Below are 21,812 nucleotides of genomic sequence, written 5' to 3'. Positions count from 1 at the left end.
TTTATTAGATCACATATACAAAGATCAGGATAAAATCATTTTTATATATATAATGCACACAGTTCATTGAGCAACTGTTCTTCCTTCGTGCCCTGAAGAAGGTGATCTCGCACCGAAACGTGCGTTGGGGAGTGAGGTCCGGGACGCATGCCGAACACTAATATGCGTAATTACTTATTATGATTGTATATTGCTGTGGTTAATGCTCATAATGTCAGGAGGTTGGTTTATCGGCATATTTTATTGCCTAGCTGTTTGAGTGGATGATTAGTGCTAGCAGTGACTGGCATTCACATGGATCTGCACTGCTTATAGCCTCACTGGCCACTACTCCATTAAGCAGCTTTAGTTATCTATATGCTCTGTGGCATTAGGCTTTGTACTTTTTTCTTTTTCCCATAGCAATTAATTTCTATCTTTGTAAAATGATAGCCCATTTGTACAGGGCATGTTTTACCAGTACTCATTTAGTTGGAATTTCTGTCACCCACCTCATAGTATTATGCCATATATTGGTTGCTCAATGAACTGTGTGCATTATATATATAAAAATGATTTTATCCTGATCGTTGTATATGTGATCTAATAAAGTTTGTTTACTTTTTCAATAACTAGCATTTGACTCATTTCCTCCTGTCTTATCTGTTAAAGGGAATCTGTCACTCCATTGTTCGCCTATAAGCTGAGGCCACCGCCATCAGGGGCTTATCTACAGCATTCTGTAATGCTGTAGATAAGCCCCCGACGTAACCTAAAAGATAAGAAAAAGAGGTTATATTATACTCACCCAGGGCGGTCCCGGTGCGGTCCGGGTCCGATGGGCATTGCGGTCCAGGTCCAGCGCCTCCCATCTTCATACGATGACGTCCTCTTCTTTGCTTCCTTCTGTGGCTCCGGCGCAGGCGTACTTTATCTGCCCTGTTGATAGCAGAGCAAAGTAATGCAGTGCGCAGGCGCCGGGAAAGGTCAGAGAGGCCTATCTTCTACTTCCAAGCTGTCTGTACAGTGGTGACCAGAAAAATGCCCACAGGAAAAATGCCCACAGGAAAATTGCCCACACGGAAAATTGCCCACACGGAAAATTGCCAATTGCATCCTCACAAAGTTTCAGATCCATGATATTTGAGGTGCAAGTTGAAGAATGCCCACAGAAAATTGCCCACAGGCTGAATTATAGGTTAAATGCTCTGTAGGACAGGGGGATAGTATGCAGGTATACGTGAGATGCTCTGCAGGGCAGAAGAATAATATATAATTATAGGTGAGATGCTCTGCAGGACAGAGAATAGCAAAGACATATAGGTTAAATACTCTGCAGGACAGGGGGATAGTATGCAGGTATACGTGAGATGCTCTGCAGGGCAGAAGAATAATATAGAATTATAGGTGAGTTGCTCTGTTGGATAGAGAATAGCATAGATCTATAGGCTAAATGCTCTGCAGGACAGGGATAGTATGCAGGTATAGGTGAGATGCTCTGCAGGGCAGAAGAATAATATAGAATTATAGGTGAGATGCTCTGCAGGACAGAGAATAGCAAAGATATATAGGTTAAATGCTCTGCAGGTCAAGGGGATATTATGCAGGTATACGTGAGATGTTCTGCAGGGCAGAAGATTAATAAAGAATTATAGGTGAGTTGCTCTGCAGGATAGAGAATAGCAAAGATCATAGGTTAAATGCTCTGCAGGACGGGATAGTATGCAGGTATACGTGAGATGCTCTGCAGAACAGAGAATAGTATAGAATTATAGGTGAGATGCTCTGCAGCACAGAAGAATGTCGGCAAAAAATGATTAAAACGTTAGTCGAAACGCGTCGGAAGAACGCTGCCATGTGTGCATAATGCTGTAAGATATTATAACTTATTTACAAGTGGTGTACCATAGGATACAACCCTTTCCTTTAAAAAAAAAAAAAAAAATGAAAAATTTAGTGATTTTACTACATTCCTGCTGGATTCATTGATTTTTCTGTGGAACAAGTTTATTAAGAACAGTTTATTAAGGAGTTCTAATAACAACAATAACTTAAGTTTATTAAACAATCATTGCACACCTGCAAATAATTAGCTGCCGGGTGATTGTCCTGGACTTCCATGGGCTCCATTGAAATACAATACAGCACAACACAGGCAGCAAAGAAAATGCAGAATGGATTTCAACAAAGGTCTCTGGGCCCAGTTTACTTCTCCAGGTTCTACAGGTTTGGTTCACTCATCCCTAGTCCCAGAGTACGGATTCTGTTCTTAGGAGTTGTCATTCCACTGTGCTAACAATAATTCTCCTCTCATTGTGGTGTGTGTGGGCCTAGAGACCCTTAGGCTATGTGCACACGCTGCGGATTTTGCTGCGGTCCGCAGCTGCGGGTCCGCAGCGGTTTCCCATGTGTTTACAGTACAATGTACTGTACAATGCACATGCTGCGGAAAAAAACGCGCGGAAACACAGCGGTTTACATTCCGCAGCATGTCAATTCTTTGTGTGGAATCCGCAGCGGTTTTACACCTGCTCCATAATAGAAAACCGCAGGTGTAAAACCGCAGTGGAATCCACACAAAAACCACGGTAATTCCGCAGTAAATCCACAATAAATCTGCAGGAAAAATGCGCAGTTATTGCCCTGCGGATTTATCAAATCCGCTGCAGAAAATTCCACAGATGATCATTCTACGTGGGCACATACCCTTATTCAAACCCACTCTGCATTTCCTTCCATCCTACATCCTACGCCTGCCTGCACCTGCAGTATATGTATGATACATAACTAGGTAGGGTCTGTTCACTCTTACTCTTGGTAGTCATAAGTGGACAGGGGAGGAAGTGCAGGCCCCAGATTTACTGCCACTGAAGTCAATGGGAGAGCGGGGCTGCTATGGCACTTCCGCTCCTCTGACAGATTCTGACAGAATCTCACCTTTCTGCGGTGCCTTCTGGGCTTCCAGGACCATCTATCTCAGCCAGCAGCACCCTGCTTTTGGTGGGCACCCACTGAGATGATAATGTATTAGATGTGACCTGCAGCCCCATGTAACTCCACAGATAATAGAGTGATTCTTTTGTGAGTACAGATAGCAGTGATGGCTCCTCTGGATCACACTGCTGCTGGTTCTGCATGTGCTGCTGTTCTGGGCTGGTGGGAGGAGTAAGGCAGAATCAGTGAGAGAGGAGAGCACACTAGATCTATCTATTGCTGAGAATGACAGACTGCTACAAACCACAGATCTTCAGCATGTTTGCAGTTTTGCACTAGGTCAGCTGTAAATCACAAGTTGATCACATATCATGTGGACATCCTCACCTTTCACCTCAAATATCATAGATTTGAAACTTTGTGATGCTGCAATTGGCAATTTTCCATGTGGGCAATTTTCCGTGTGGGCAATTTTCCATGTGGGCAATTTTCCGTGTGGGCAATTTTCCGTGTGGGCAATTTTCCGTGTGGGCAATTTTCCGTGTGGGCAATTTTCCATGTGGGCAATTTTCCATGTGGGCAATTTTCTGTGTGGGCAATTTTCCTGTGGGCATTTTTCATGTGGGCAATTTTCCTGTGGGCAATTTTCCTGTGGGCATTTTTGCTGTGGGCAATTTTCCTGTGGGCAATTTTCCTGTGGGCGTTTTTCAGGGAACCCTGTATAGTCCATCAGTCTCCTGTTCCAGCTAGTTAGTGACTTCGATTACATCTCCCCGTGTCAGCAAACCTGACACCTGGGATCGGCAGCTGAAGTAATGGCGTCGGCCTAGGAGTGGTACCTAGCGGCTACCTGCAGCCCAGTCTGTTTCCACCGTCAGGAGCTCCAGCGAACACCAGGTTAGCAGCTTAGCTATGCCCCTTCCTACACCGGACCGTCCCTGTGGCACAGTCAGTCCACGAACCACGTGCTCCACCTGCGGGCGTGACACTTATAACCTTCTCCTGCTTTGTGGCCCTTCACCATTTTTATTTTCAGTGTGCCTGGCAGCTGCCAAGCCATAACCCTAACAGGCTAATTAAAGGGGTTGTCCACTACTTTCAATTAACCCCCCAATGTACCCCCCGGGGCCCCTAATGAATTGTGCCATTACCTTCTGTTGACGTTTTCGCCTGTGAGCGGCGCTATTCCTCCTGCTGAGTCCGGGTCACATGACCCCCAGACTGCAGCCGCCGCTCATTTCCGCCGACGTCACGTCAATTTCCAGGCTCTGAAAATTGACGTGACGTCAGCAGCAGGCGTGACCAGCCCCCACAGTCAGCAGTCACTCAGCAAGAGTGACTGGGCTGTGGGCGGTGCTGGGGGCTGCCTGCAGGGCTGTGCTGGGGGCGGGCGGGGCTGTGTGTGCTCACTGCTCAGTGCTGGGATCATGATGTGTGGCTGGGCTGTGCTTCGGTCGCCGGGGGTCCGCCGGTGCATGTGCCCGCCGGCGCCGGTGCTTGTGCCCGCCGGTGCCGGTGCTTGTGCCCGCCGGCGCCGGTGCTTGTGACCGCCGGTGCTTCTGCCCGCCGGCGCTGTGTGTGTGTGTGCCGGCGCTGTGTGTGCGTGTGCCGACGCTGTGCGTGTGCGTGTGTGTGCAGGCATCGTCCCATGGGACTACAAGTCCCATCGGGCTCTGCCTGCTACACTGACAGTGAGTGACACATTAGCCAATGATGGGACAGTAGTAGTCCCATCATCCGGCTAATGTGTTGAATGTAAAAAAAAAAAAAACACAGTACATACATACATACATACATACACCATGCGACGACATGCACCATGCGACGACATGCGACAACATGCACCATGCGGCGACATGCACCATGCGCCGACATGCGCCATGCGCCGACATGCGCCATGCGCCGACATGCACCATGCGACAACATGCACCATGCGACAACATGCACCATGCGACAACATGCACCATGCGACGACATGCAACAACATGCACCATGCGGCGACATGCACCATGCGACGACATGCACATGCGTCAACATGCGACATGCACCATGCGTCGACATGCGCCATGCGTCAACATGCACCATGCGTCAACATGAGACATGCACCATGCGACGACATGCACCATGCGTCGACATGCACCATGCAACAACATGCGACATGCACCATGCGACGACATGCAACATGTGACATGCGACATGAAACATGCCACATACAGTACGTACATACAACAGACATACAGTACATATAACATAGATTACATACTCACCATCACTTGTCACTTTGATCCCCGAAGCCATTGTCATCTGTAAAAAATATTAAAATAATAAACAACCAATATACTCCCTGATCCGCAGAAATCCAATTAAAACAAGTGTCCCACGACGATCTCCCGTGGAGAGCAGGAGCCTCTGCTGATGCAACCACTCTCCAGGGGCTCCAGGAACACAATGAGGGGACGAAGGTATCCTTCCACAATGTATTCCCCACAATGTATTCCTACACCCCTGTGAGAAAATAGTCCCTAGTCTCACTTTATGGCATGCTGTATGAGAAAGTTCCCACGCAGCTTTTTGCCATAAAGTGAGACCAGTGAACTTTAGTAACCTCAGTGATGCACTACAGGAGCCATTGTCTTCTGTCAGTGTGTCACTGAGGGTCCTATAGAGCAGTGACACCACCCAATGTCACTGTTCTATAGGGGAGATCGTCGTGGGACACTCGTTATTAATTGGACTACAGCGGACAGGTAGTATACGGTTTATTATTTTACTTTTTTGCAGGTGCTGGAGTATGGTAAGTATGGTTAAATGAAGAATATTAAAATACTTTTTCCTAATGTGTGTGTGTTTCATTAACCCTTTTTTAGTATTGGATTAATAATGGATAGGCGTCTTATTGACGCCTCTCCGTTATTAACCCGGCTTAATGTCACCTTACAATAGCAAGGTGACATTAACCCCTTATTACCCCATATCCCACCGCTACACGGGAGTGGGACTGAAATACATGGCACTTTAATACGTGGCACTGAAATACGTGGCATGTGGCACTTACGTACGTGGCACTGAAATATGTGGCACGTGGCACTGAAATACGTGGCACTTACATAGGTGGCATTTAAATCCGTGGCACTTAAATCCGTGGCACTTACATACATCGCACTTGCATACGTGGCACTTACATACGTGGCACTTATATACGTGGCACTGAAATAGGTGGCACTTAAATCCGTGGCACTGAAATACGTGTCACGTGGCACTGAAATACGTGTCACGTGGCACATACGTGGCACTTACATACGTGGCACTTACATACGTGGCACGTGGCACTTAAATCCGTGGCACTTACATACGTGGCACTTACATACGTGGCACTTACATACGTGGCACTTAAATCCGTGGCACTTAAATCCGTGGCACTTAAATCCGTGGCACTTACATACGTGGCACTTACATACGTGGCACGTGGCACTTAAATCCGTGGCACTTACATACGTGGCACTTACATACGTGGCACTTACATACGTGGCACTTGGCACGTGGCACTTAAATCCGTGGCACTTACATACGTGGCACTTACATACGTGGCACTTACATACGTGGCACGTGGCATTTAAATCCGTGGCACTTACATACGTGGCACTTACATACGTGGCACTTACATACGTGGCACTTACATACGTGGCACGTGGCACGTAGCACTTACATACGTGGCACTTACATACGTGGCACGTGGCACTTACGTACGTGGCACTGAAATACGTGGCACTGAAATACGTGGCACTGAAATACGTGGCACTGAAATATCGTGGCACTATGACTGTCAGAAAATGTTCATTAAACGGTTAGGGGTGAGGTTAGGGGTAGGGTTAGGTTTGGATCCCTTTATCACCCTGATGGTGGTGGGTGTTTTTTCAGTTTTTTTTCTATAAAAACGCATCATCGGTGAGGGTGGAAGATATGGTTATCGCAATCCCAGTGATGACATAACCAAAGTAAAGACCATAAATATAAAGTAATGAACAAGTACTGAACAATCCCTTTAATATATGATACTAAAACTGTTTTGAATCTATAAAATGCACAGTGTAGACTACAGTCTACAAATCTGTAATTTCTCAGTGTGAATGCAGATTTTTGGTTACTCATATTACACTCAGAGAGTGAATACAAGGATGTGATTTGAATACTCCCAATGTTGTCACCACGGTTTCTCTCACGGAGAATTTGTGTCAGTGTCATTATATGAACCCTGTGGACAATCAGTGGCTGCTTCACTGTCTTCGCCTTAGGAAGAAGTGGCTTACATTTGGTAATTCTTAAAAAAAATGCAGCAACACTCACTTCCTACAGATATAAGAGTTTGCTTAGAAGGTGGTGAGAGTGATGCGGCCACTGATTGACCACAGGTACAATCGCTGCGAGACACCGCGCCGACACTATTGGAACGTGCAGGCACTGGAATCTAGTAAACATACAGACTGAGAGGGGGTTGTTAGAATAGTGGACAAACCCTTCAAAGTTCTATATGTATGTATATATCACTGCAACAAAATATTAAAGTGTATGTATATGAATAAATAATTTATTCCATACATACACATAGAAGTATATATTGGTGTGTATATAAAAGGTGTGATCGCATATTGGTGCAATCTGTGCAGCTAAAATGCAATGGGGGCCATTTCTACCTCGAAAGCAGGTGGAATTGTGACTTAGGATGAGCTGTTATTTCTGCAAATGGCCCATATATTGTTTCTGAAACTGGGGCCTCTCCTGTATATGAGCACAAATAGTGTAAAATAAGAACACACATAATATATACATGCACACAAGCGTATGTAGATGGACACATATAACCACACATGTACTGTGTAATTTACATATCTAAGACATATACGCAGTAGGATCTCTTTACAGTATATCATATGTATACTAAACTATATATACTATGAAATAGATGAGAAAGAAAAAAAGCTAAAAGCTTGATCACCATGGTTGTGCAGTTCTTGGTGCGGCTTTACAGCTTGTGACCAAGATGTGACCTCTCCTCATCAGCCTGAACAGAGAGGAGGGAGAGGAGGGAGGGGTTTGGGTGTGTTTTGGAGTGGGTGTGCTAAGTTCGGGCTTAGAGGACAGTGCAAAGCATCATGGAACTTGTAGTATTAGGGCACAATAAGGAAGTAGTCGATTAACCCCATGAGAGCTGAATCCAGCACTGAAGATGTGCTGCTACAGCATGATAACAGGTAATATTGTTAAAATAAACACAGTAGATGTTTTCAGTGGCACATAATAGCAAGATTTATGAAAAAAAAAAAAAACTTTATAGTAGTGGACAACTTCTTTAAGTTCTGAAACCTTGATCAAAGCTATCTGACCACAAAAATCTCCAATGGTGCCCAAACTTTTGCATCGGCCCATTTTCCTTTTTGTAATTTTTAAAATGTATAAAATGAAAATATATATATATATTTTGACTAAAATGCATAGGAAATGTGTCATCTTTAACTTTAGGCCTTTTAGAGATCATTTCATCGTTTCATCTTCAACTTGCTCAACTGTTCACAATGACAGTCATTTTGACCAGGGGTGCCCAAACTTTTATATGCCACTGTATATACATTTTTAAAAATAAAATAACATTAATACTTAAATTAATACATAAAATTCTTGTTCTGAATGTTGGTCCAGTCATTTGACACTGAGGATCAGGATGGAAGAATTAACTTTTAGGGAAGATTGTTTCATTCATTATGGCTTTACCGATATCTTTATCCTCTCCCATCCCTTGGCTTAGCTTGATGGACATCTGTTTTTTTCCTGTTGTACTGTATAACTGTGTAATTGTCACTAGTGGTCATGCTGAATCCGTAAAGAACGTCAGTGCTAATTCCAATAATAAGGCATACTGGGATTGGCAGCAGATGTACACTTGGTATATGCTGATTGCATAATGAAGGTGTCCACACTGCCCAGCAGGATACATTGACCACATCACATTCACAGCTGTAATTAGGGTGGTGAGCTATTAACCCTTAAGGGATTTTTGGGTCTTATGCACATACTGTACATATTAGGAAACTATGTGATAATATGACTCTTACAACATCCACAGATTTGTTCTAATTTTTTGTCAAATCTAACTAGCTCTTTGGTCCACGCCGTGAAGATACATCGCTTCTTCACTGTGCAGATTTGCCATGTCCTCTTCTGTGAGAGCTGTAATGGGGACATATTGGTTGTCACCGGGAAGCCCCGATAAAACAGATCTGGCACCGGACTTCACAGTACAAACTGCAGGCAATATCATATCACCTCATTAGGCTGGTATACTCCGAGTGGCTATTTAATCGTTTGTAAATGGTTCAGCTCCATCTCCGTCCACCAAGCGTGACTGACAGCTCCTCCTTGCTGCTGAGATGTCACGCCGCTCAGTACAAGCTGCAGGGGGAAAACAAGTGCTCTCCTTATACCAGACAGAGTGGTCATCACCACGCCTGACCTGGAGCGCTTGCTTTGAGCTGCCAGATTGTTATAGTTCCGAAATATCATAATTTTACATGTCTTCTATTACAGTTCAGCTGTAGATAGGAAATGTTGGTCTTTTCATTAATCAGAAAGCAGTTCTGATAAGGTTTTCCATACCGTAGGTTCTTTATCTAACAGTGAGATAATGGTTCTTATTATATTATGTATTTAAGGTCATGAACACAACCTTGCTCAAGCCTACCACCAGGCTCACGCTGAAAGGCTTTGTGAAGATTTTGTGGCCACACAGGGGTTGAATAAGCTTTTCACAGTAATGGATACATTTGCTTGTGGAAACCTGAGGAATGAGCAATCGGACAACCCAGGCGCTGAGTATCCTACAGTTTCTTCAAGGTATAATCTTAAAAAAAAATAAAAAAATTAATCTTACTTATTTCACCTGTTCTATACATATGAATGCTAAGTTGTGGCATGTATCTATGGGTGTCTGCCTATGATCTTGTGTTGGTCGCAGTGTATCTGAAGCTCCACAGTAGAAAGGTTACAATAACAACACTTTTTGATTGGAGTTAGGTAACTGATTGGCAATGTGTTTCTCTCCTTTGCATAGCAGAATTACCATTAGTTAGTTTCCTAATGGGATCACTAAAGGGGTTGTCCAGTGACAACATTTTATCACATATATACTGACTACTTTACATTGTATCAAAGTGTCAGATCTTCAGTGTTGTCCCGTGAAAAGATATAATAAAATATTTACAAAAATATGAGGAGTGTACACACTTTTGTGATCTATGCTGCAGAGCAGACTGTCAATAAGTGTACTGAGGAGTGATTACAGTGCGCTCGCCATGTAGTGTGCTCACCACCACTGTGTACTTCCCCACTACAACTACAGCATCTGATCACTTCAGCCAATAACTGGGCTCAGCAGATTTAATAAAATATTTACAAAAATGTGAGGGGTGTACACACTTTTGTGATCTATGCTGCAGAGCAGGCTGTCAATAAGTGTACTGAGGAGTGATTACAGTGCGCTCGCTATGTAGTGTGCTCACCACCGCTGTGTACTTCCCCACTGCTGCTCCAGCACTACAGCTTTGCGGCAGCAGTGACACCACAACTACAGCGACTGGGCAGTGGTGCCCATACAGATGGGATCAGACCCCTGAGCCCAGTAACTGACTGCTCTGGTCTCCTGCTGTCGTCGAGATTTTTAAGTAAAATCAAACCACATCTGCAAAAGATTTATTGGCAAATTTGTTCATAGCGCTGAGGATTGCAAGCATTTATGTGTTGATTTTGTAGTTTTACATGTCTTTATAAACCGAATTCTACTCTCTGCTCCTGCTTTCCTTCTTTACTCACAGGTTGGACATGGAGAAGTCCATTCTGCTGTTACATGGGGTGAGAGGAAGTGGAAAGTCCACCGCAGTTGCAAAATGGCTCCGCTCATTTAAAGGAGACAACCCCAATGGTTCAGTAGTCTCCTATTTTGTTGGCAGTAGTGGCCGTAGTGATGACGTCCTGTGCTTCTTGCGACATTGCATCATTTGCCTGCAGTGTGATTACTTTGGTAACTAATATTATCATTGGTTGGAGTTTAGCTATTGAATGCTTTAATTAAAACCTATAGATCCTGTATTCCAGACGATCCCGTTTTTCTCTGGAGCCTTTGCTTGACGACTCAGAGCGTCTCATTATACATAACAGTTTGTATAATGTGTCCATAGAATGTACATGTCCAGCTGTGGGCTGCTGTTTACTTTGACGGAAGGATTAACCACTTAAGGACCAGGGGTATTTCCGTTTTTGCCTTTCCGTTTTTTGCTCCCCTTCTTCCCAGAGCCATAACTTTTTTATTTTTCCGTCAATGTGGCCATGTGAGGGCTTGTTTTTGCGTAATGAGTTGTACTTTTGAAAGATACCATTTGTTTTACCATATCTTGTTCTGGAAAACAGGAAAAAAAATTGTAAGTGTGGGGAAAATTGCAAAAAAAGTTCAATTCCACAATTTTTTTTATTTTTTTTACCATGTTCACTAAATGCTAAAATTGACCTGCCATTATGATTCTCCAGGTCCTTGTGAGTTTGTAGACACCAAACATGTATAGGTTATTTTTTATTTAAGTGGTGAAAAAAATCCCAAAGTTTGAAAAAAATGTAAAACAAAATTGCTCCATTTTCCGATACCCGTAGCGTCTCTATTTTTCGGGATCTGGGGCTGGGTGAGGGCTTAGTTTTTGCTTGCCGAGCTGACGTTTTTATTGATGCCATTTTGGGATAGATATGATCTTTTGATTACCTGTTATTGCTTTTTATTGTAATGTTGCAGCAACCAAAAAAAACGTAATTCTGAAGTTTTGATTTTTTTTTTATATCCTATTTACTTATCAGATAAATTCTTTTTATATATTGATTGGCTGATTCTGAACACGGAAATACCAAATATGTATACTTTTTTTAATTGTTTTATTTTGAATAGGGCAAAAAGGGGATGATTTTAACTTATATTTTTTTACTTTTCACTTCAATAGATCTTCTGATCGCTTGCGCTACACACATCAGGGCTTCAGCCCTGCTATGTAGCTGAAATGATCACTTGCTATGAGCTCTACCCAGCGATTTGGCAATAACAGCCACATGGGTCTCCCGCAGACCCCAGGCTGTCATTCCAACCCATTGACTACCTGCGTCATGTGACACAGGCACCGATGGGCGTGGTTTGTGACGCACTTCCGGTGCGGCCATGTAAAATGCCGCTGTCTGAGTTTGACAGCCGCATTAAACATGTTAACAGCTGCGGGTGGATCGCGATTCAAGCTGCGGCTGTTAGGGGCACATGACTGCTGGTCAGCTCAGCTGTCATGTGCCGGAAAATGTGCGGGCTCATGACAGGAGCCCGCACCAAAAAGGTGGATGCGCCCTATGGCGGATATATCCATCATTAGACGTTAAGGGGTTAATCACCTTTTGTGATAGGCACTTCAGTGTTTATGGACTTTGTACATGGAGCGCCTGGCGGGGTTAACGTTCTCAGCTCTGCTGCATTGCTAAATCTAAAAACTCGGATTGTGCCAGTCAGAACCGCTTCACCCAGTAACCTAAGTGATAGATCATTGGATTCAGTCTTTGTCTACATCAGGCTGTTGTCAAATGTGGTAGCAAAAATCTGCTGACAGTTTCCCTTTAAAGGGGTTGTCCGGTCCAAATTGATAAGTCTGCAGTCACTCTGTGTGCCTTGCAGACTTATGAATCCCCCAGCACGCACACTGAGTGCTGCGGGCATTCGCTGGTTTCTGAGCCGGGATCAGAGGGTGTGTGAGTTATACATACTCCTGGTCAGAGCCCATGTACTGGGTGTGGGCTCGCTCCATATACTTGTATTGAGCGAAACCGCGCCCCGTCTATGATGCGGCCGTCCAGTGGCCCATGGCCAACTAGAGGGAGCCGCCTCGCTCAATACAAGTATATGGAAGCAAGGCCGCGCTCTTTGGCCTGGAGTAATTACAACTCATACATACCCTCCAGTTATGGCTCAGAATCTGGCGAATTACCGCAGCACACAGTGCTCATTTGGGGGATTCATATGTCTGCGGTCACACAGAGTGACTGCAGATTATTGATCTGGATCGGACAATCCCTTTAAAGCCCTTATAAAGTTAAGATAACAGAAGTCCTAACCCACCGCCAATTTCTGCTGGATTGGTCGACCATGAAAGTGTATGGGGGCTTCTGACTCACCTGGATGTCAGAGGAGAGAAGGATCCAGATACTGAATATGAACGGTCTGGTAGCAGCTCGTGTTCCAGATCCCTTTATCCAAAACATCTCTCCCACATACTTCCACTTCCCACTACTAAATCAATACCTGTCAGCAATTCTGATGACGTTTCCTATTCCTATATATTGCGTCCCTGTGCGCCTCTGCCCGCCTGGCCTTGTTACATATGAAGATGAGAAGAGGAAGGAAGGAGTTAACACACTCTGTTTTCCAGGGTAAATTAATAAGAACATGTCTTCATCCTGGGACTCTTTATTCGCAGGTATCCAGACAGATGATTTGTATTCAAGTGAAAACATTATTGACCTGTGGGACTTTGCGCTACTCGTGGAGGCTTTCCTGGCAGCTGTCGCACTGAAACCGTGTGTCCTTGTTCTAGATGGAGCAGATGAGTTCTCAGGAATTCATGGTGTAAATGCGCAGCAGGTATAGATCTTTTCATCTATGTTATGACGATATACGATGCATTCAGAATTTTGCACACTGCTAAGCTCACATGTCCAAGCTTCATCTTATGGATTGGGTAGTCGTTACAGCAGATGCTATAGAGCAGTGTTCCCCAAGTCCAGTCCTCAAGAGCCACCAACAGGTCGTGTTTTGAGGATTTCCTTAGTATTGCACAGGTGATGGAATTATTGCCTGTCCATGTGATGCAATTATCACCTGGGCAAAACTAAGGAAATCCTGAAAACATGACCTGTTGGTGGCTCTTGAGGACCGGAGTTGGGGAACATTGCTATAGAGTAATCTGATGTAGGAGAATTCAAACTCCAGGCAAAATAGTAATCCACGGAGTTTTGCACTAAGCTGAACCTGTCATCTGATTCTTGCTGCCCAAAGCGCAGCAGCATGCATCAGAACGAGAATGGCTGCACGATTGCAGCCAATGTACACTCAATGGAGGGATTTGTCTGCATCGGGGCTGAGTCTGGATCTTTAGGTTTGGTGCCTTGCATATGGAGCTTATTGTACAGCTTTGTATGAAGCTAATAAATTAATGAATTAATTAATGGGTCCTCTACATTTTTTGTAATTAGCAAAGGGAAAGCTGACAGCTGAGAGTTTATATTATCAGGCTGGGAAGGTCCCTGGTTATTGGTCCCTTCCCAACCTAAAAATACCAGCCCTTCAGCTGCCCCAGAAGTAGAGCATCACATTAGGTGCTGCAATTCTGGCTCTTTTTCTTGGCTCTTCCCTTGTGCGGTGGCAATCGGGGTTACACTTGCGAGTATGATGCGAGAAACTCACACATCAATACCCTGCTGCCGGCATTTGGGACCGGCGCGTTCAACTGCATGTATTTCTCTGCAGCCGCACGCTCCGGTCCTGAGTGCTGGCGGCAGTGCCGGGTATTGATGTGCGAGTTTCTCGCATCATACTCGCAGGTGTGACCCTGGCCTAATAGTGGTGCTTGGGGTTGATGTCAGTTGTCAAGTGGCCAAAAACACAGCGGGCTGACATCAAGCCATGGTGCTAGTAATGGAGACACCCGCACCAATAACACATGTAACAAAAAAGGAAGAACACACACAAACTACTTGTTTGAAATAAACACTCCACAACACTTTCCCTCGTTCACCAATTTATTGACAAAATAATTCCCAAGGAAGTCCAACGTAGTCCACCGATATGAACAGAGCACTCCGTGATTCCCATCACCACACTCCTTCCATCTCCGCAGCCTGTCACTTATGTGTTAATGTGGAGCAGTATTTGAGAAGTTACATTTAGTTTCTGCACTATGCCGCCACTGCCGTAATAACATTATAGAGACTCTGTCAGCACAATAACTGTGAAGACAAAGTACAGGCCACGCGCCTTTGGAGTGGCCTAACATTTAAGTGCACCTTCTCTCCTACTTGTTTTCCATTTTTATCCTCCCTTCTCTGGCTTCATAAATCCCGAGCAGTCAATCAAAGAAGAGGGTGAGGTGGGGGATGGGCGATAGAGGCAAAACAAATAGATAGGAAGGTGTATATAAACGATTGGCCCCGCCAAGTGTACACTGAGTGCCTGTACTTGGTTTGAACAGCCATTCTGTGCTGACAGAGTCCCTTTAAAGCATTAATAACATGCTCCTCCCCGCCATTCTCCAGCTGCTAATTGACAGATGTCTCCCTATTCGGGTATGTGGAGCTGATCAGTAATGGCTGCGGGTTTGATGCTGTGTACTTATGCATAGATAAATATCATGAGAAAAATAGAGTGTACGTCCAAAAACCTTTTTGTAAAAAGGAATATCAAATTACTTTTTATTGAACAAAATTCATATACATGTAACAACAAATTAACAATTAAATGATACTTCAATGAGGGAACACAATAAAAGCACTGAAAAAACAGTGATAACCCAGAGGTACAGCTGCCATTGTTTTATATATATAAGGTGCAAAATAGTGCAAGTAACAAACCTAAGGCAAGATAGGAGCAGCGGGTACTTATCATAAATCCTATAGTAGGATCAACAATCAAAATAGTAAGTAAGTATCGTGCACTGGATACCACCACCCACATCCTCCAATCTTACCCATCGTGCAGCGTACCAGGGGTCACTGTTCACGCCCCAACGCGCGTTTCGCGTTAGGCTTCGTCAGGGGGCAGTCAAACCCGCAGTGCCCAGATGTTACAACATAATGGATGGGATTTCTAAAAATCCCACGTACACTGTGTCCACAGGTGCCCACGGCTCACCCATGGAGACGGACATGTGGCGTGTCTCTCCAGACGCTAGTCTCTGCAAGATAAATTTCACCTATACAATGTATTGGACTCGGTGAATCCGCACGGTTCAGTGATCACATGCGGATTCAACTGCATCCAAAACGCTGCCACTTCTGGATCGTGGGCACTTGACCTTATTGTAGTTGCAAATATTTGTCTACAACTTACTTCGGATTTTACGAACCATAGAAAGTAGTAAAATTCGCATTGAAAATCCAAAGGATAAATTAACATAACCCCTCTTACACTGTAATACAATGATTCCTATGAAGTGGGAATACTTAGGTTGTATAGATTGCCTTTTATTCTGACACCATTTTATTTTAATCCTAGGCAAAAGGTTTTGATTGGCTACCAGCCAGATTACCCCAACATTGCAAAATCATCATGACAAGCAGGAATTCCCACCTGTCATACAAATGCCTAATGTCACGTTCAGATGTCCAAATAGAAGAGATGGAAATGGCATCCAATAGAGATGAATGCTTGGGCATACTTCACAAACACTTAGCAATGCCAAGCAGAAAAGTGCCACCTTGTTTGATGGAGAGCTTTGAAAACAAGAAAAGGAAAATCAGCCCTCTTCAGCTTGCAGCTCTGGCCAGCGAGCTCCGCATCTGCCCGGATGTGGCCTACTGGATCGATGGTCCCCTAGAAGTACTGACCACAGAACAGCTCTGGTCATTGCTCATAAAGCATTGGGTTAAGCACTATAGCTGGCCCTGCGAAGGGAAAAAGAAGAGTAAAACTCCCAAGGAAGCTTTTGGCAGTGATATTCATAATTTAGGTATATTGGAGAAATATTTAATTCCTGCAAAATGTTTATAAAGCTGTCTGCAGACCGAAGGTAATGAGACCAGGTCATGCCGAGTCTGTATAAATGACAGATTACCCTTACATTGGTCCAATTGTCACGGTCAGCTGCAGCCGCTGATGCGGCCCAGCCCATAGATGCCCTCAAGCTGACCGACCTCAGAAGGCGTGGGGCGCGCATCCACCGGGGACGCAATACAGACCCTTTATACCGCAGAGAGGGACCCGGGCCTACCCGAACTAGGGGAGGGCAAAGACTGGGTTCTGTGGCAGATGAGCATGTCGGCAAGGAAAGAGATACGTAGGACTTGATTACACCGCACAACTTCAGGTATAGAGAAAGTAAAGTTTACTAAAGTAAAGTCACACAGTACATAAACAAAACATAATGATGTCAGGCTCCCTATTCCACACCTCCCAGAAGGGTACCACCCAGTGGACCCCAAAGCACCAACGGATCACCGAGGCACACATAGGCAAGACATCAGGACACAGGCAGGACATCAGGGTACACAAGGTCATCAGGACGCAGGTAAGACATCAGGATATCGGACAGAACATCTGGGCACAGGAAGGACATCAGGACACAGGCAGGGCATCAGGAATACCGGATAGACATCTGGAACACTGGCGTGGCAGCCCAGGTCATCAGTTACATCAGGACATCAGACACAGGAAGGACATCAGGGTACACAAGGTCATCAGGACGCAGGCAGGACATCAGGGTACAGACAGGACATCTGGACCCAGGGTCACCGGCAGAAATCAGACAGGAGTCGTTCGGTTCCGGACATCCGACACAACTTACAGGCACCGCCAGTCATCGGGCTCCAAGCTCCAGGTAGCGGTCATCAGGTTCCAGACTGCGGTCGTCAGGCTCCGGGCATCGGACCTAGGAAGGAACTCAAGCGTGATGGTGCAAGCCCTGCCGTACTGGACATGGGCCAGACGGGGTTAACACCGCATGGTAGTCAGAGCACAGTGTAGTAGATGCTCAGCAGAAACACCGGTTACAAGAGACTCAAAGTCATTGGGTGTGAGGCTCCAGATGCAAAGGGATTCCAGGAACATAATCACAGCAGACACAGTTCAGACAGGTTCAGGTACAGGACAGGTACAGGATCAAGGATTCGGGCCTGGATATACCGCCTCCAGGACAGGCGCCAGAACAGGACAAAACAGAAATCAAGGCAAGGACTTTGGTACCAAAACGTAGACAGGTGAGATGCAGGAACACAAAACACACATAGCAAAGTTCAGGAGCTTTGTGAGTAGCTCAGGCCCTGCCCATAGGGCAGGGGAACTTTATATAGCAGCTGCTCCTCAGCAATTGGCTGGGGACAGCATTTCAAGTACACACACTAACCCTGATAAAAGCAGGGGGAGGTGTGGCCACGCACGCCCTTAGCACAAGCAGTAACCATTACAGCACAATCGGTGCAGGAACTGAGGCTCAGGGCACCTGGCTGTGACTGCACGTCCTGACACACGTGGAAAGTCATGCAACAGCTGCAAATGACCTCACAACCCGCGGACAGCTTCCACAACGGCAACCAGGGACTGCCCATGCGGATGGTAATGCAGCAGAGCAAGGACCTAACTACCCATGTATAGCTACGCAGCAGAGCAGGGAACTGAGAAGGCTCCATACAGGTAACAGCCAACAGTATCCCAGCTCAATTAGGGGAAAGGAGCAAAGGGTTAAAGCAAAGACATGCCTTGTCACGCCGAAAACCAGATACAGACAGAACGGCGTGACACCAATAAGGCCTATTGTGAATAGCCATCGCCACCCATTTTGCTTCCTTTTAGTTAAATGAGTCCATCATTCTTTGCAGATATATTTGTAAATCTTTATAGGGTTAGAGCTCGATTTTTGTGTGCAGAACTGACAAATATAATTCTGTTTGGCTACAGCCAGATGGAGGAGTGTACTGAATTCATTAAAGGTAATGATACAAAATGCAAAACTTACTACATAGATGTCTTCAACCTGATAAGGAGACTGTGCCTACTATGAAAATCCATGTCAGAATGGATGTATAATTCTTTATGAAAATTTAACTCAATCTATGCCCCCCTCATCCAATTTGCCAGCTCTTCAGGGTCCCTCCCGCTGCTGAGCTCTCGTACTGCTCAGTACATGCTGCAGCTGGCAGGCAGACTGGGTAGGCAGAGATTAAATAAACTTGGACTCATGAGCTATTTCATACTATAGCTAGACTATAAAAAAAATCAAAAATATAACAGTTTATATCAACCCCCCTTTTCCCAAACAAACTATATATTGCAGAATTTTAATACAAAAATGAACATATTTAGTATTGTTACATGTGAAATTTCCTGAACTATTAAAATATTAAGGTATTCATTTCATAAGATGAATGCCAAAACAAAAGAAAAGTTGAAACACCAGAATTCATATTTTTTTGATTGAAAAGGAGGAGACGAAAAATGTGAAAGCTCCAAAATATAACAAAAAATACCCGTTTGTTAAGGGGTCACAAATGTATGCAGTTTGCATTGTGAAGTCTAGTGACAAATCCACGGTTGCATGTGAGATTCCCTTTGTTGTTCCAGTAGACCGCAACTGTGATAGTAATATCCATTTAGATTTTATCAGTAAATTAGTAGTTCAGGAAAAGGCCAAATTACTGTTTCTTTTTCGCAGGATGTGATTTTATGCCATTAATACTATATATATTTCTTTTGTACATGGGCTTAAGATGTTTACTGTGACATGACGACATTGTATTTGTGCCCCGGCTTCTAGGGTGGGTGGTAGATGTCTTGAGCTTACTTACCACCTCACATTGTGGTTTGCATGAAGATGACATTCTTCAGTTGCTGAAAAAAATGGGATACAAAAACCAGTATGAAGTGACTCCTCTCCACTGGGCTGCCTTCCGACTGGCCACTGCAAAATGGATTTGGGAAAAACCAGATGGGTTGTTGCGAATTCGCCACCAGTCTTTCCACGATGCTGTTGTCTACGTATTATTCGGTAAGGAAGGTCTCTTTATTAAAGAGCAATATTCATCTACACAAACAGCTTGCAAGCATGCTCCTCTCCCAAGAAACCGTCCATCTCTGGTGGCCAGCGCCCTGGGCAATGAGCAGTAAAGTATAGAATTAAAAATAAGATTTTTATTACGATAAGACACCCCCTTTATACATCTTGCTTCTATATGAAGCAAGCCCATGATGCTAGTCTAGTTGGACTTATCAGGAGAAACCGAAGCCAGTCATGAGAACATCATGATGATAGTAGGAACCTTAAAATTGGGGATATGCCAGCTTCACCAGCTGTTGTAATAGCATTGCCTCTACAGGAAGAAAAAAAGTGTCCAATTTTACACAAGTAAATTTCTGCGCCCGTATATTATGTCCGTTCCACCCACTCCCACTGGTGATCATTGTTACGTCAGTACCAGCGATCTGCCTTGTATGTCTTACCAGCCCTTTTACATGCAGGCGCAGCCATGCCAGGTGGTGAAAGTCTGGATTCTACTTTTCAGACCACAGGGAGTCGTAAAAGAAAACATTTTCATCACCTTCTTCTCAAGTACTTTCAGCAGATGGAACTTTCTCGACAGGTGTATGAAGAAGTGCCATGGCACCTGAAGATGACTGGCATGCTCCATGATTTGTATACCTTTCTATTAAACCAACGGTAAATAATCCATCATATTCCGTATAATATTGAATAGAGATAACTGATCTGTAGTGAGGGACAGAAACAATGAAAAAATGTTTTGTATACTATCATAAAGGGAACCTTAGATCATCATATCCACTATTAATCTAACCCCAGGCTCCTGCAGGCAATTGAATGATAATAACAATGATGTTTCAAGGTAAGCTGTGTGATAATTGTACAATGCTTATAAATTAAAAATGTGCCTACTTGTGTGAAAATCTTTTACCCTGAATCATCGGGGAGGTTACAGCATCGTGGCTGTATCACCAAGTCATCCTTGGAAACATGCCTGTTCTCTTGTGAGTGACCGCTCCATGGTATGGTGATGTCGGAGCAGATGTCTTTGAAATCCTGCACATGCACTTCTAGGATCAGAACGTCGATGTCATGAAATCCTGCACATGCACTTCTAGGGTCAGAACGTCGATGTCATGAAATCCTGCACATGCACTTCTAGGGTCAGAACGTCGATGTCATGAAATCCTGCACATGCACTTCTAGGGTCAGAACGTCGATGTCATGAAATCCTGCACATACACTTCTAGGGTCAGAACGTTGATGTCATGCGCAGTGAGCAAATGCGTATACACCTCAGCCTCACCAAGCTTACTGTACACGATCTCTCCAGCTTGCCAGTCCGGAGTGCACCACTTCGGTTGGCGTGTGGGAGAGATCAAGATCATGCCATTCAAAGAAGATTACTGAGGTGTCTACACCTTGGCATACTGCCGATGACAAAGGCGTTCTGAGCCTGGACCCTAGAAGTGCATGTGCAGAATTTTAAAGACATCTGCTCTGACATCGCCGTACCCTTGATTGATCAATCAAAAGAGAATAGATGTGTTTCCAAAGATGACTCTATATCCAAGAAGTATCGTTTCTACTTGCGGAGATTGACATGCTAAGCATGCCGAGATGAGGGACTTAAATCTGCAATGCTCCTCTGGGGAAATATGCTAATTATGAAAATTGTCTCTTCAGAGAGGATGACTCTACGACACAGCCAGAATGTTGTAGCACACCATTGGCTCAGGGTAACGTTTTTTCACACAAGGAGTCAAAGTTTTCATTTACAAACTTGGCACAATGACTGATTGTACAGTTTAGCTAGAAAAACCACTATTAGGGTACGTTCACACAGGACTTTTTTGCTGCTTTTTTTTGCTGCTTTTTTTTATGCTAATTTTCAGCTGCTTTTTACAGTACCAGTAAAGCCTATGAGATTTCAGAAATCTCATGCACACACGTTGGTTTTTTGTTTGATCAGTTTTTTCTGCTTTGCTGCTTTTTTTGGACATAGGGCATGTCACTTCTTTCAGCGTTTTTGCTGCGTTTTTGCAGCGTTTTTTCACCCATTGACTTGAATGGGTGATGAAAAAAACGCTGCAA

General features: G+C 44.3%; 1 protein-coding gene across 10 annotated transcripts in view; it reads left to right on the top strand.

Moving 5' to 3' along the window:
- Positions 1–21,812, top strand: part of LOC143776348 (tetratricopeptide repeat protein 41-like) — an 87,169-nt gene that overhangs the window by 10,282 nt on the left and 55,075 nt on the right. For all 10 annotated transcript variants that reach the window (XM_077265644.1, XM_077265641.1, XM_077265636.1 and 7 more), the window contains 6 exons: positions 9,618–9,798; positions 10,776–10,981; positions 13,452–13,615; positions 16,244–16,697; positions 19,497–19,727; positions 20,198–20,396. In XM_077265644.1, coding sequence (XP_077121759.1) covers positions 9,618–9,798; positions 10,776–10,981; positions 13,452–13,615; positions 16,244–16,697; positions 19,497–19,727; positions 20,198–20,396 — 1,435 coding nt within the window. The remainder of the gene's footprint in view (positions 1–9,617; positions 9,799–10,775; positions 10,982–13,451; positions 13,616–16,243; positions 16,698–19,496; positions 19,728–20,197; positions 20,397–21,812) is intronic.

Source organism: Ranitomeya variabilis, chromosome 5 (genome assembly GCF_051348905.1).
Source record: "Ranitomeya variabilis isolate aRanVar5 chromosome 5, aRanVar5.hap1, whole genome shotgun sequence".
In the NCBI taxonomy this organism is placed as follows: domain Eukaryota; kingdom Metazoa; phylum Chordata; class Amphibia; order Anura; family Dendrobatidae; genus Ranitomeya; species Ranitomeya variabilis.
The sequence above is the reverse complement of the archived record's forward strand: the minus strand, read 5'-3'. Positions and strand labels throughout refer to the sequence as shown.